This window comes from Thalassophryne amazonica, chromosome 5, assembly GCF_902500255.1.
Source record: "Thalassophryne amazonica chromosome 5, fThaAma1.1, whole genome shotgun sequence".
In the NCBI taxonomy this organism is placed as follows: Eukaryota; Metazoa; Chordata; class Actinopteri; order Batrachoidiformes; family Batrachoididae; genus Thalassophryne; species Thalassophryne amazonica.
Window position 1 is genome coordinate 33,650,641 of NC_047107.1, and position 17,151 is coordinate 33,667,791.

Here is a 17,151-nt window from a genome sequence, read left to right on the forward strand (position 1 = left end):
CAAGCGTGGGTAAGGCTTCAACAAAAATAGGCTTTATTCAAATAGGGGTGAGGTTTCACAAAAAAAAAAAAAAAAACAGCAAGAGTAAGGAAAGTTACAACTAATATAAATAACCCTGAACACAGGGTGAGGGGAAAAACCAGTCAAAACAAAGTACAAACAAAAGCTAAATATGCTTTGAGCCCCAGGGAATTACCTGAACATAACTTAAAGAATTTCAATGATCAATAATACATACCACGACACGAGAAGCAACAGCAACAAACAATAGACCAGCAAAGACTAACTCAAAATGTGACCTTAAATAACCAGCTGAACTAATGAGGCACACCTGTATTGATTACACAACAAGAACATGTACTGACAAAAGGAGAACACCAGAGTGCAGCAGAGAACAGACTTCCATGTGAAGAGAAATACAACACTTGACCCCCAAGTCATCACCTGAACACAGAGACAACTGCAAAAATCAAATGAAACCTGAAGGACTGTTAACACTAATAAAACAAAGAAATAGACTAAAACGGGGACCAGCCCTGAACAAACACCAAAAAAGTAACCCACCACAAATGGCTGCATGACAGTACCCCCCCCCCCACCTAGAGCTGGCCCCCGACAGCTCAAAACAACCCCCCCAAAGAACAACCGGAGGAGAACACAAACAGCGGCTGTGGGACAAAAACAGGAACCCCAAACAAAAAAAACCAACAACAACCCCACCCCCAAAAAACCCCACCACAGGCGGGAGGTGGACGGCGGACAGGCGGGACCACCCCCGAACCAGTGAGAACCAACCTGGAAACCAGAGGAAACAAAAGACCCAGAGTCCATAGGCAGACCTCCGTAGAAAGCGGGGGCTGGTGGCTGGCCGGTGGGAACACCCCTGCACCAGGGTGCATCAGTCCAGGAACCAGGATTTACAAATAAACCATTAAACGCGAGTCCATAGGCTGACCTCCGCAGAAAACCTGGGCTGGCTGTTGACAAAAGGAGAATGGTGGAGAACAAGGAGGCCAGCTGAAACCCCTTGAAGGAAGGGAAGGCTGGCTGAAGTTGCCTGAAGACATAGGGGACCAGTTCTTTGGCTGGCAGGAGTCAGAAACAAAAAACGGAGACTGGCTCCTCGGCCGGCTGCAGGCTACATTGGAGCCGGTTCAGAGTCCGTACGGCCCTCCAGGGCCTAAGGCGGAGAGTGACGTGAGGCCGTGCGACCCTCCTGGGCCCACGGTGGCGGCTGTAGTCTCAGCAGATATGCTCTTGCGCATGTCAAAACTGAGTGGAGGCAAGTCATAATGAGCACAACTACCGTGTTCATCATTGCAATTCCCCTCTAAACTCTGACTCCAGGACTAGGGCATTCATTTTCTGGGAACGGACTCATTTGTTGGGGAAAATACAGAGGCTCCTTTACACTTGTAAATACTTTGCTCGGTACCATCACTGACATCTAAACATTGACTAGTACATGGGCACATAGTTCTACTACTATCTTGGTTTAGAGAAGTCGTACTGGATTTCAATGCAGAGCCCAACTCCAAGGGAACATTTATACTTGTGTATGAGCTACTGTGTTTCAAGTCAGATCCGAAGTGATTAAACTCACATGGCTCTCTATTATCATAAGAATCATTACATTGACTGAAATTTGGACCGTATGGACTGGATCTTGAGAAGCATTAGACCTTACTGTAGTGTCACAAGAACGAATAGTCAGACTGAGATTGGACCTGGTGCAATCGGGATCTGGTGATATAGCAGCCCAATCGGAATCATTAGAAGGATTGACATTTTGACTGGGATTGGAACTGTTACCCTCGGGGTCTTGGGAAATGTCAGACCAATCTGTATCATCAGGAGAATCACTATCACGACAGACTAGGAATGGTATGAGCGGGATCCTGAGATGCAGTAGACCATTCTGTTTGAGACTGTCTAGGCCTGCCCCCAGGTTCATATTCTGCAAACAGCAGGATCCTGAGTGATTACCATTACTTCCCTCAAATTTGTCTTTGGAACTGCTTAGGTCACTGTTACCAGACACTACATGACCACCATACTCTGGCTTAGAAGATACCATGTCTGTTTTTTTCAAAAAGACCTTCAGCTGTGAGAGGTTGAAGCCCTGTGGCAATACATGTTACTGCAGCATCAAAGAAGCTAACTGGAGGAGGGATGGCTCGCTGCTCCATGATGTCCTCAGGGGTTGAGATGGGATTCCCCACTGTGACATCACTGGAGGCAGCATGTGAGTTCCCTGCTTCCTCATCAGAACTGCTGGGCTCACTGAGAGACCTGTAAAGAAAGTCAGTCATTATACGTGATCCTCATCCAGGAGCCTAGAGACGGCTCCGCAAGAGAACCGGGCTTCTCCTTTTGAGATGGCTCAGAGGAAGGGATGAGAAGGGTGGTGGCCATTGTGGTTCCCTGCTGCAAGTCTCCTCTGACAGCCTTAGTGTGGCTCCTCTTCATTCTCAGAGTACCCCTGCTCAAGCCGATGACGCCGGTTGACGTTGCGCGCCGGAGACAGGACTGGGTTGGCGTGAGTGAAGATGAAGCCAAGGAGACCAAAGTGACTGTGTGGAGTAGCTGGAGGCACTTTGGGCATGGATGACACCTGGCAGTCCATCTTACAGTAAAATGCTTTGGGATCCCAGGCCCAGTCTGGGGGGTTAACGCTTTCCAAGACTTTCACAGAAGAGTTCAGGGAGCACCGTCACTGTCCAACCGTGGGAACTAACCACCGTTTGGGCAGTAGCCAGGTATTGCTTCTTCAGGTTCTTATAGTTTGTACCATGGAAGGAATTGTAGCAGAAGGAGAACTGTTCACAAAACCTTTCAAACACTGGGAAGTCCAGAAAGCTACCTGCAGGATCGATATTCCGACAACCCGTCTCAGGAATGAGCGAAACCCGTGGAGTACTGGTCTGTGCTACTAAGTGCAATATTGTGGAAGGCCCTGGTGATGACGGGACTGAACAGCACTAAAGACCCTGGGAGGTGTGACTGTTAGCCCTAGGTCTGCCGGAAGGCAGAGCTTGGCGGTGAGAGGTAGTTATGGAGGGCATGGTAATGGGATGAGTGAACAGTAGAGTTTCTGAGTCATGCGAGGTTACTTCCTGAGCTGATAAATAGTCTTCAGGGCTCCTCACCCAATCAGGAAGTCTCCCCCTCTCAAACAATGCCCCTACAAGTGCAAAGTCTGGAAATAAATCAACAATCCATCTATTCTGCACCACCAGATCCAGTGCTTGATCAAAAAAAAGTGTTTTTTGGCTTGAGGTGTAGCAGCAATGATAATTAAACAAATGATTAAATTCAGAAAAAACAGCATTAAGCTTAGACAAGTTCAGTGCTGCCTGCTGGGTTCTGGCTTGGCTGGTCCGGTCCATTCTGTCAGGATTCAGTGCCAGGTATTTAACAAAATAGAACCCAAATGCATGACAGCCAAAACACAGGAGGTGAGTTCAAAAAAGTTGCCAAGTTTTAATAAACAGTCAATGAGCCCAATATACAAAAACAAGAGTTGGTAAGGCTTCAACAAAAATAGGCTTTATCCAAATAGGGGTGAGGTTTCAATTAAAAAAAAAAAAAACACAGCAAGAGTGAGGAAAAAACTAAAATACAACTAACCCTAAACACAGGGTGAGGGAAAAACCAGTCAAAACAGAAAGCGCAAACAAAACCAAATATGCTTTGAGCCCCAGGGAATTACCTGAACATAACAAATAAACTTGAAGAATGTCATTGATCAATAATACATACCACCACAACATGAGACGCAACAAACAATGGACCAGCAAAGACTAACTCAAAATGTGACCTTAAATAACCAGCTGAACTAATGAGGCACACCTGTATTGATTACACAACAAGAACATGTACTGACAAAAGGAGAACACCAGAGTGCAGCAGAGAACAGACTTCCATGTGAAGAGAAATACAACACTTGACCCCCAAGTCATAACCTGAACACATCAGAGACAGGAACTGCAAAAATCAAATGAAACCTGAAGGACTGTTAACACTAATAAAACAAAGAAATAACTTAGACTAAAAAGGGGAACTGCCCTGAACAAACACCAAAAAATAACCCATCACAGATGGCTGCATGACATACATTAAAAGTATATACACACACACACACACTCATCTTCAACCGCTTATCCAAGATCAGGTCACGGGGGGCTGGAGCCTATCCCAGCAGGCTGTCGATGTGACAGGGCACACAAACAGATAATATTAATGGTAATGGTGGCATTTCAATTCCAATCATGTTTATATATGCATATGTACTTATATATGTACGAGGTCTGTTAGAAAAGTATCCGACCTTATTATTTTTTTAAAAACCATATGGATTTGAATCACGTGTGATTGCGTCAGACAAGCTTGAACCCTTGTGCGCATGCGTGAGTTTTTTCATGCCTGTCGGTTGCGTCATTCGCCTGTGAGCAGGCTTTGAGTGAGGTGTTGTCCACCCCTCTCGTCTATTTTTTATTGCGAATAAATGTCTGAACGATTTGGAGCTTTGCTGCATCAGTTTTTTTCCAGAAACTGTGAGAGACCTCCAGGTGGACACCGTTCGAAAAATTAATATGGGTTTCAGGGACGATTTTATGGGGATTAAACAGATTACGGGGTGTTACTGCCGCTTTAAGGACGGCCCACAACTGCTGAGAGCGCGGCGCGCTCCCAGCCCCCATCGACAGGCTGACACCCCGCTGGAACAACCAGATCATTTTCAACATGAAAGCTTTGTTGATCCAGGACCTTTTTCCGGCACATTCCACCATTACAAGAGTTTTTTTCATGGAAAGAAAAGCGGAGGGACGCACCACGGAGCCGTTCATTACGCGGGACAAAACCACCTCGGTGTTCGTCTCTCAGGACAGCTTTCAGGTGGATTTCAGACGGATTCCGGTTGCTTTCCAGTCAAGTGAATATCCGATTGTGATTGTGCATGAGCGGGACATGCCAGAACATGTCCCGTGAGGCTTCATCACGGCGTTGCTTTGCACCGAGCGGCTGCACCGCGACGCGCGGAACTCCTCCGCACGTCTGTCTTAATGTGCCGGAAAAGTGCTGATGTCCACGTCTTTTCACAATTCCTGTGCTAGTCAGATGACATACCAGATCAAGACAGCGTCCAGTTTAAAAATGAACGGCACATTTCACTGTTACAGGAGTTTTTGTCATGGAAAGAGAAGCTGCTCCACCGCACGTCGCGGTGCAGCCGCTCGGCGCAAAGCAACGCCGTGATGAAGCCTCACGGGACATGTTCTGGCATGTCCAGCTCATGCACAATCACAATCGGATATTCACACGACTGAAAAGCAACCGGAATCCGTCTGAAATCCACCTGAAAGCTGTCCTGAGAGACCAACACTGAGGTGGTTTTGTCCCGCGTAATGAATGGAGCCGTGGCGCGTCCCTCCGCTTTTCTTTCCATGAAAAAAACTCCTGTAACAGTGGAATGTGCCGGAAAAAGTGCTGATGTCCACATCTTCTGCCTTTTTGTGAAAGTCAGACGAGGTCCCGGATCAACAAAGCTTTCACGTTGGAAATGATCTGGTTGTTCCAGCAGGGTGTCAGCCTGTCAATGGGGGCTGGGAGCGCGCCGCGCTCTCAGCAGTTGTGGGCCGTCCTTAAAGCGGCAGTAACACCCCGTAATCTGTTTAATCCCCATAAAATCATCCCTGAAAGCCATATTAATTTTTCGAACGGTGTCCACCTGGAGGTGTCTCACAGTTTCTGGAAAAAAATTGATGCAGCAAAGCTCCAAATCGTTCAGACATTTATTCGCAATAAAAAATAGACGAGAGGGGTGGACCACTGCTCACTCAAAGCCTGGTCACAGGCGAATGACGCAACTGACAGGCATGAAAAAACTCACGCATGCGCATGAGGGTTCAAGCTTGTCTGACGCAATCACACGTGATTCAAATCCATATGGTTTTTTAAAAAAATAATAAGGTCGGATACTTTTCTAACAGACCTCGTACATATATATACTATTTCTACCTCATTTTCTTATTTTATGTTACAAGTATTATTATTATTATTATTGCTTATCCTTGCACACGCTGTTTGATGCACATTTTCCTCTACTTGCACCCATCTTGTGTGTTTTTTAAGAGCTGACGTAATGTGAATTTCTCCACTGTGAGATCAATAAAGTTTTATCTTACCTTATCTTATCTTATGTCTGACTATTGATGAGCCTGTTTGTTTGTTTTTTTAAATGACTCCAGTTCTCTGATGTTCACTGGGACAGAGTTCCAATGAAAATGCATGCTGACTGAATGTACTTTATCACAGATGAACAATGCCGTCCCCTCTTGCTGCACCTCTTGTCAGTCGGTGTGAAATAGTTCTAGTGTTTGCAAACTGGCTGAGTAGAGGATATGAGAGACCATGAATAATTTTGGACATTAGACACATTTGAATGTTTTCTGATGTTTTCCCAGCTTTAAAGGTTACGCTTTTGTAGAATTGTGCAGTGGTGATATTGTCATGTTTGTTCTCCAATAATTTGATTGTTTGTTTATATATAGAACTTCTAAGGGTTTTAATGCAGTTATGTTTGTCTGTGACCAAGTTGATATGTGACATGACAGAAATTTGAGATATTGATTTTGACTCGACTGCAGACCCTTTTCACATGTGATTTAAAAGTTACTTTAGAGTCTATTAAGACCCCAAGGTTTTTATATTCTGGTACACCTTGTATTCTCTCTCCTGACACCTAAACACCTGGGTCCATCTCCACGAAGTAACCTTAAGCTAAAAATAGCTCCCAGTGAAAAATCTTAGAATTCCTTGAATTCTTAGATATTTCTTAGAATTATCCCTTGGTAAGATGAAAGTTGTCCGCAAAGCACCTTAGGCCTTACGAGAGCTGCTAAGATGCCAAACTGGTAAGAGCAGGGAGGAGGACTTTTAAGAAGCCTAAGAGTGTCTTAAGCAGAGGAGATGGCAGAAAAGACAGAGGAAGGAGAGATATTCTCCGTATCAAGGATGACAGTGAGTCAGCAATACGCTACCAGCTTGATCTACAAAATTATTTCATGTGCATCTCCTCGTGCCATGTGATCACTGGATGCAGACAGGGTTAAAAAGAAGTCAGCAGGTTTTAGAGCCTTTTCCTGCCATGTTTCTACCTTGTAGAATAGGCTCCCTGTTAAAGAATAGTCTTAAACCTATTTATTTTCTAATGCTTATCATTAGTTTTATGGTTTTTACATTATTTTAAATTATTGTTGCTTATTGAATGGCAACAATAACTCAAGAGTCAAACTATTGTTTTGTGATTTTAATTTTGATTTGACTGGGCAATATGGGGGTCGTTGTTGTTAGCACTTTGTTGAGTTTTCTTCATTTTAAGTGCTTGATCAATATGTTTATTATTACTGTTATAGTGACCCCAAGATGCCTATTCACTTTGGAGTCAAAGGTCAAGGTCACTTGAGCGAACTTTGTAAAAATGTTGTAAGTACAATAATTGTCTGATTAACACCAAACTTGTTATGCGTATTCAACATAGTGATCACAAGAAGCCTATTGATTTATGGGATCAAAAGGTCAAAAGTCACAATCACTGCACTGTATGTTGTTAAAGCATTCTGCAGAAAAGAGTAACTTGTCAATGGTAAGCTTATCAACATTTGCCTCAGGTTGGTTTAGTGCAGACTATTCACTTGTTAGTTCTTGTAAGGTCATTGTGACTTTTGCCTGTGAAAAGCATTACATAAATAAACATTATAAAACCTCACTTCATTCTCTGGCTACTAAAGTTTGAAGATTGATTTGACTTCTATGGCCCTTTTATTAAAGCTCCCAACTTAGCCTAAAGATTCCTAGCAAGAAATCTTAGCCCAAGAGTGATCCGGGAAGTGTCTGAGAGCAAATCTGAGCAAGGAGTGGACTGAAACTTGTATCTTTGTGAAGAGGTGAGGTTGACCCCATTGCTAAGTATGACACTGTCCTCCAAGACTTGTGATTGGTTGTCACAAAAAGGGAAAGACAAAAAACAAAAAAAAACAAATACACTCATAGTTATGAATGGACAGTAATATCAACCAATCATATAACCTTAACTATCTTAAAAATGTGTAATCGTAAAAATAATTTAATATCATGATGATGAAACTCAGCAAAATTAAATTAATTGTTGTTGCGTCCTATCCCTTTAATTCATCTTATTAGCAACGGAACAGGTCCCAGCCTCACTTCATCTAAACTCTGGGTCTGTTAGTGAAGCTCAGGGCTAGCGGCCAGTGATCACCTTAGTATTCTCTGTGCTTCCCTGTCAATTTACTGTTAGTGAACTCATAACTTAAGGCCCTGTCACACCTTGACAATTTAGCCTGCATATGCCGTCGTATTGAAAATATGTTGAATACGCTGGCATATATGTTAAAGATTTTATATATATGTTATCACTGTTAAACATTTGTACCTTTTGTCTTCTTTCTGATGAGAACGGTGTTGTGCTGTTTGCACCTGACCCCGAGAATGTACGTGTTATTCAACCTTGTTTTAGCATGCTGGGGTCAATCTGAACTGGGAATGAGGAGCTGGATGTACTTATTATTATTATTATACAACTTGTTTTTGTAGCCGCTAACGACTGGGAGTGAAGCATGACGGGGTCAGTCATGAACTGGGAGTAATAGACCTGAAGGTTGTTTTGACTGTTGTGATGTGATGCTTAGCGTGAAGACCAGGACACTCCAGGCAGATGCACAACAGCTGATAACTGCAACAGACGAACGAGATGTGCTGACCTCCGACGATAAGAGTAAAAGAAAGAAACTGTTTTTCCTTACAGCTGCGCTTATTGACGTATGTGTTTATGTTACGGGAAGAAACTTGTCTCGCGTTGTCCCCCCCCCTTAGGACAAGTTTTATGATGTAATGAGGGCATCTCTAATAAAAAGAGCGGGAGCACAGGCCAGACTTTAGTGTAGCCTTGGTGTACAGCCTGGCCGCACTCCGCGCGTGATTAATTTGACTTTCTGTCTCACTGGTGTTTCTTGACTCTGTTTGTCTTATCAAAGGTTTTAAGAATGTTTGGAGGAGAAAATACCCAACAATATGTTTAATAAGTTTAATAATATGTTTCAGGAGATGTTGAAGTACATTGGTATACGGTGTAGAATGGCGAGGTCATTGAAAAATTTTGGGCATGCCCAAAATTTTTGACACGTGCAAGCATATGGCTCATATGCCCTGCATATGTGGGCCACAAGTTATAGGTAAGTTATGCACACGCCCACACGTTACTTGTAAGTGACTCCTAAGTCGAAATATGTAGAGATAATGTCTAGTGTACCAAAATGTATGAATTACTTGCTTTGAACCTATGTGTAACTTATCTCCAGTGCATATTGATGTATGTAGATGTATTTGACATGTTCTGGACGACCACAGAGCTTACTGAGCATGTCAGGTACCGTATAATGGTTTATTGTGCATTTCCACAACACATACCAAAAAAAAAACGACCCGTGCCATATAATTTTTTCGCCACACTTAAAATAGAATAGAATAGTCTTTATTGTCATTGTACGGGGGGGGGGGGGGGGGGGGTACACCTGGTACATTGAAATTGGGGATGCCACAAGAAAAAAAATGTTTAAATATGAAATATGTACTGTAAATTTATATATATTTCACTGATTAATATCACTTTGAGCAGATGGAATCAGTTAGTGAAATCAACTGTTGGAGTCAGTGGCTCCAAAGAAAACCTGCACCCTCTTGGCCCTTTCTGGAACAAGTTTCCCACCCCTGCTCTAGGGGTTGATAAAGTTAGACCTTACTCATGTGAAGCACCATGAGGCAGCTTTGTTGTGATTTGGTTCTGTATAAATAAAATAAAATAAACTGAACTGAAATAAATGAATTGAAGTACATATGTAGTTACCAGAAAATAAGTGAATCAGAGTGACCTAGTCTATGACACATCTGGGGGTGGTCCATATGTTCCATAAGCAGGAACGTATTTTGAATTATGATGAGTTTAGTGGTCATATATTAATCAATTACTTTACTGCAGGAGATCCTTATTGCGGTAGGTTTCCCTTACAAAAGTTACATTTTTGCTCTGCTGGATGATTCCCATCTGGAATTTTTGTGTGAATATGTCATAACATCAAACTAATGTCAGATTTGGAATCCCCGTGGTCTAGGTGCTCTGGTTCAAACATTTTTTAAAGATGGCCATTTTAGATTCTGCCTCTAGCAAAAAATTCCAGGACTTTTGCGAGGGACATGGGGGCTAATATTTTAAATAAATGGGCCATAAAGGTTAAATCAATTATCAAACCTTAGTACCCAGAGAATGGTCAACCCTGTCAACTTTCTTAGACAGAAAGGACAACAGTATCAAGGTGACTTGTGACTGTTGACTTGGACAGTGTTGTGGCTGGCGTGCCTGGCTGGCTTTTGTCTGTCTTTTGGTTTTCCTTCCAGGTGGTGCGCATTTGGGACTGAGTGGCTGTGTAGCTGAGTTTATCAGGACCTCACCCTGATCACCTGAGGCTGATCACCTGCGGCTCGTCAGGACTCACAGCTGTGGTGCATCTACATGGATTGGAACATGGTGGCATTTAAGACTGGAGTACACAGTGTGTATTTGCCAGAGACTCAACCTTGTGACCAGACGGGTGAGATCGTCGTCTCGAGAGCCATCTCATAATCAGTGGATGCAGAGAACGTCCAGGTTTGATGCATGGTCTGTGAAAGAGGAGGGGGTGAGGTCTCACGCTCGTCAGCACACTTCTTGAGGTACGTTAGATTTTGTGACTAACATTTATACAGTCAGTAAATGTGGTGTCCCTCACACCTTATTATATTGAGCTGTATGTAGTCGTTTAATCAGCTTCCACTGCAGTGGAGTTTTGTGAACAGGGTGTTCTATGCCTGCAGGGTGGTAAGCTGATTAGTAATTAAGCCAGGAAGTGTTTGCTGTTTGTACACCTTTGAGCGGTCCCTCTGTGTGTAGAGTGTGGACTCACATGATGATTTCTTCTTTCACAGACTCGGTTTGTCGCGGCCACCTGGGGGGTGTCGGCGGGGTCCTTGGGTCCGAACTGGTTCTGGCTCCGGACCGTTTTGTGCTGCTGGGAGCACACCGCAAATCCACCACGCCAGACCGCGCACTTATTTGTTTGTATTTTTTCACATCACTGTTATGTTTATTAAACCCTGTTATCCTTTGTACCGTGCTCTGCTTATTTTATACTGGGTCCTTCAAACGCTGGTCGGTTCTCCGGGCTGCGTCCGACACATAACAGACAGGGCTGGATCCAGAGTGAAAATCTGACAGATGCATTTTTGCCCAATGATAAAATAAAAATCGTAGGCGTCTTGTTATTCAATAATCTTCATTCTTTTATTTGGCTTTTTCTTATCGTGCACCCGCTGTGGAACAGTCTTCCTGTGACCGTGAGACAGTCGGAGTCTGTGGACATTTTTAAGTCAAGACTTAAAGCCTATTTTTATTCTCTTTCTTCTGAATTTTTTTTTATTATTATTATTTATCTGTTTTATTCTTTTACTTCTGTTTTTAATTATGTATTTGAATGTATTTATTTTTATTTATTTATTTTAATTTTTTATGTTGAACTGTTCTACCTGAGGTGCCTTGAGATGGATTTTGTTGTGATTTGGAGCTTTATAAGCCGATTAAATTGAACAACATTTTATTGAGTCTTAAAGTAAATAAATATGAAATTGGTCACTGGATCCTTAAACTTTGGACATAATAAACTCTACATGGTGGATCCTTGATCTCTGGACATAAATAGGAATAAACAAAATCTGTAGTTTTTGTCAAAAGCATTTCCTTTCAGATATTATTGGCATGAATGTCTTTCCAAATATCTGAGCTGAGCTCTTACAGCAAAAACGTTTTAGTCGACTGTAGTTTCTTGTCTGTATTACGACGTTTGTAAGAGGTGTCATTTTATTTGAAGCCGCAATTCGTTTTGAAGTTATTAATTCCGACCGGACTGGCGCAGTGTTTGGAGCTGTGACAATGGAACGGAGGACGATTCTCGTTTCTTGACTGCAACAAGAGTCCCAGTTAGTGACTTTAATCCACACAAAAGTGACTCACGATATTTTAATGGCTCTGAGAGAGAAGCAGACTTGCCGCTTCTGAAGAGCAGCGAATCAAAGAACCAACGAGCTAGCGGTTCGAACCATTGCTTCAGTGGTTCACGGTTCAAAGTGGAGTCGCGATGCAGAAACGGTTGATTACAGAGCCGCTGCAGACCAAACCCTGAATATCTGACTTTATTTGTGGGGAGGGAGGTGATGGCCTAGTGGTTAAGGTGTTGGGCTTGAGTCCAGAAGATCAAATCTCCACCTGAATGGAAAATCAAGGCCTATTGCTCCCGGTGTGTAGTGAGCGCCTTGTATGACAGCACCCTGACATCGGGGTAAATGTGAGGCATAATTGTAAAGCGCTTTGAGCGTCTGATGCAGATGGAAAAGCGCTATATAAATGCAGTCCATTTACCATTTGTACGTCCGTATGACTCTGAAACTCGGAAAAATCTGTATAATTTACGGACAATCCGTATAGGTTGACATGTATGGTCGGAAAACCACCGAAAATGTAATTTCAGTCGTCATAGAATGCCTTTCAAAAACACTATTGTCTGAAAACTATTTATAAACCACTCACCGTTTCTTGCTGAAATAAGCGCCCAATTTTCCTTGCACAACTGTTTTCCTGGATGCCATGATCATCGACTCGACTGACGCTATGTTTGATCCGGTTTGAATGCGTACACCTGCGTAGCGCATTGTGGGATCAAATCAAAAGCTGTGTTCATCACGGGGACACGTTCGGCACTATTCAGGATTATTCAATTTTTTTTTTTTTTTTTTTTTACTGATGACAAACGATGCATAAAAAATCTGACTGATGTAACTGCATCAGTCCAAACCGGTCTGGATCTGGGCCTGTTGGATACATGAAAATCACCCACTTGATGTGAAATTTCTGCACAGATCACTCAAGGAAATATTTATATTTCACTTCCTTTCACCAATCTGTAGAAATACGTGGGTTGTGCAGCTTTACTTTGATGTGAATTTCGCTTTCAAATTTTGGGAGACTTTGTCATCCTCTCTCTGGTCCTGTAGGTGGCTGTATTGCACTTACTAGTGTCTCTGTCAACCGGCAAACATATAGGAGAAGAAGAAGAATCATCCGGACTAAGGAGGACTTTTCTCACTGGAAGCTTACAGTTGTATTTAATTAACTTAGCTCACCAGCCTCATTTCAGCGTGGAAAATTTTGTCGTTTTTCTTTCGATATAAAACAGACGAATAGACGGTAAATTGAGCATCGTGCCTTTTCTGGTGGAGTACAGCTGTGGAGATGTGTTGGAGATTCTACCTGGCTGCCGTGCTATCAGTTGACAGCTGTCACCGAAAGTAGCCCCGGTTAGCTTGACGAGCTAAAAGCTAACAAGTTTCTGGTTTTAGTCTCTATTTTTTCTGTTTTCTCTGGCTTATTCAGGCAGCCAGGGCTGTAGTCCGTCCAGAGTTTAAAGTGGCGAATGTTGTGCCTTATTATTTTATCAGCCTGCTCTTATTTGGGAAGAACAATGAACATTTAGCCTTAGCTCATTCAATTATTCAGCATCTACTGACACGTTAGCGTTCGACCGCAGCCACTATCGAGGACTGCTATTATCTCACCGCACTCACTCTGACTGTGCTACTACGTTTCGGAATTATCTGTACTTGTTAACATTGGGGAAATGAAGAAGTTTTTTGATTCTCGACGGGAGCTGGTGAGTTCTGGGCCTGGTTCTGTAGCCGGTGGAGGGAGCGTAGGTTCCGGCGGCAGCTTCATCGGACGAGTCTTTACTGTTGGAAGATATCAAGTCACCATCGAGGAAGTTGTCGCTGAAGGTGAATAAGGCTTTGTATGTACTAGAAATTTATCACGTAATATTAACAGTTTTGTAGATGTAAGACAGGCAATATAATATTTTGATAGTAATGCATTGTTTGTAATTTTACCTAAACCACCACAAGTTCAAATGAAACCATCATAATGTGCTTGCAGCACAGTAACATTTTTCTTAATTGCCTGATTATCACAAAATTTGGTGTGTGTGTGTGTGTGTGTGTTCGGTATGGTGACCCCTATAAGCATATTGATTTTGGGGTCAAAGGTCACAGTCGCTGAACTGTATTGCACTGAAGTCAGCAAGATATTGGTGGGGTGGTTCAGGCATCTGATGAAGATGCCCCTGATGTCACGGACTGAGATTATCCATGTACCAGATTTTTATATTTGCTAACTGTGCATGTGTGAAAAATGGGGAGTTTGTTCTGTACTGAGTTTACACTTTCTGTGTGCGTACCAAAATCAGGTTTAATGTGATAAATTGTGATCCTGTCTCCACGGCAAAAGGGGAAGTTTGTTCTGTACCAATTTTTCTGTGTGCGGACCAAAATCAGGTTTACAGGTGGGTTATTTTTCTCCGTAAATTGAAGTCAGCCCTAAATCCTTTCTGCACGCAGAAAAGGTAAACTCAGTAGCAACATAACAAACGTGCTGTTTTTTTGCACATGCGCAGATAGCGAATATACAAATCTGGTATAGGGTTCATTTCAGTACATGACACTGGTCCTCTCCTAAGAGAGGTCTTCCAGGCATGTTCAATTGGAAGGAGACTACTCCATGCAGATTTACCGTAGAGTGTCATATTGTTTGTATTTCTTTGTAACTGATGTAAATAAAGTGGCAGCTTTACCATCAGAGAGCCTCATCCACAAACTATCACAAAAGACTCCAAACTGTCATTGATGTTAAAGGGGGCAATACACAGTATTAAGAAAAGGAGTATGTAAACTTTTGATCAGGGTCATTTGGGTAGTTTGTGTTGATACTATGATTTCAAAAGAGTAAACACAGTTGTTTGACAATAAATGGCTTCACCCAACCACTAACAATGAGTGATAAAAAGTTTTTGTGTTATCATTCATATTCTCTGAAAAATGGGTAAAAAAAAAAACTAAACTTCTGCCAGGGTATGTAAACTTTTGAGCACAACTGTAGTTGTTTATTAGTGAAGTGCATTTTATGCAGAAAAACATTATCTGTCATGCTCAGATTGCTGTACTGAATTGAAATTGCAGAGCTGAGCAACTACTAACATGTCTGATCAATCTCAGCACGGCAGAAGTGGCTGACATTTGTTTTCCGGCAGTGCTTGTGCACAATTTCAAGTTTTCCAGTAGTGTGCATGTACAATTATTTCATTTTATTTTTCATTTATATAGTGCTAAATCACAACAAAGTTGCCTCAAGGCTCTTCACACAAGTAAGGTCTAACCTTACCAAACCCTAGAGCACGAACACAGGCGACAGTGGTAAGGAAAAACTCCCTCTGATGATTTGAGGAAGAAACCTCAAGCAGACCAGACTCAAAGAGGTGACCCTCTGTTTACAAACTTGCATATCAGTTACAAACTCAGTACAATGCAATCTCAGTCTGTGACACCTGATCTGGATAAGGGGCAGGAAATGAATGAATGATGTGCCTGAATTGTAGTTAATTTTGTAATTGTAGTAAAGTAAATACGCAAGCATATACGCCCAACCACAACTGACCAATGAGCACGCTCGTATGTTCACTTACAAGCGCACGCGTGTCAAACTAACACCATCTTACAGGCAACAAGCAGCATTTTGTTCATAAAAACTGTTTCATCGTCGTTAACAAGCTTCCATTCAAAATGCTTATGAAGTTTGTCTGCTTTCATCCATTACGGTGTTTTTTTTTTCCACAGTAATTAAAGACGGCGCCGTTAAATGTGTCAAACATACGCCGCTTTTCACGCCGCAATAGAGCCTTAAAAAAGTGGTGTAAAAACATAGTTTAGATGCACAAAACGTGTCAAATACACGATCACGGTTGGGTGAATAAGGTAAGACATTATATTTATCTGCCCAGCGCTTGGGCAGATAAGTATAATGTGGCGAATAGCCTTTGCCTTTTCAAAAACTGTGACCTTGCAAGAAGGAGAGGCTACCATCTATTTTACAATTCTGAAGGAATTATAGGGTTGTATGGCTGTGATTGGTGAATCTGCGTGGAGTGCAACTTTTGCCTATTGAATAACCTGTTGCAATTTTATCATGGAGCAGAACAGAGAAGGATTTTAATTCAAGAAAATTAATCAAATTTAGGCTTGCCTTCTTGGAGACTGTATCTAAAATTTTGCACAGTTACCTTCACCGCAACCACATAACTTGTTGACTTTCTCACTAATGCCCTCGCACAGTCACTCAAGATTGGCCTCCAACAGATATACAACACCATTCTGTTTCTTCATGTTTAGTCTGTCCAGTTACTTATGGGCTCTGAAAATGTTGCGAGTGACTGTATGTACATGGCTGAAATCCTTAAACTGTTAATGCAATATTTTTGTTAAACCTCTTGAATTAAAGCTAAAAGTTTACACTACAAGCACATATTGATTGGTTGATATAAACGTGTTTGTGGTGGTACTAAAGACAAAATTTAAATTCTAAAAAGTTTGTTTAGCTACTTACAGACCCGACTGTAAGTTTAGACCTGTTTGACCCAGTTTGAGTATCAGCAGTACATTAGATGTACAATTTAGGAGAGACTTATAAATCGGCATAACTGATTAGTGCAGTCTTATGTTATCGTAGGGCAAAATGGCCCACAGTCAGAATTTTCTACTATTTGCTGATCTTGATTGTTGTGATATATTAATAATTAGGGCAAATGTAGAATTTCTGAAGTGAATATTCTGCTCTGAAAGAGGATGTGTCTTTCAGTAAATTATCCAGGAGTCAGCTTTACATGTTATCTTTGTTGATTCTGCATTACTGCACAGCACTTGAAGAATAGGAAGGTCTACAGTATAACTGGATTTTCTGCCCTCTTATAAAGAACCAACGTCATGCTGCTGAGTCATCTGTCTTTATATTTGCAGAGGGTGTGACAAATCACAAGTGTAGATTTTACACTTTTGGGTAAACTTTTTTTTTTTTTTTGAGTAAATTCAAATGAAATACTACGAGAATCCAGAGCTCCATAATCAGATTGTTATTCGTACGGCGTTAAAGATTGGGATTTTTCC

The 17,151-nt window shown here is 42.0% G+C and overlaps 1 protein-coding gene across 1 annotated transcript in view; it reads left to right on the top strand.

Annotated features, from left to right (window-relative positions):
- The first annotated feature begins 13,230 nt into the window (after positions 1–13,230).
- The window catches only part of LOC117509937 (AP2-associated protein kinase 1-like), a 95,124-nt gene continuing 91,203 nt past the window's right edge, over positions 13,231–17,151 (top strand). Inside the window, 1 exon segment of the mRNA XM_034169550.1 lies at positions 13,231–13,938. Coding sequence (XP_034025441.1) covers positions 13,785–13,938 — 154 coding nt within the window. The 5' untranslated portion in view covers positions 13,231–13,784.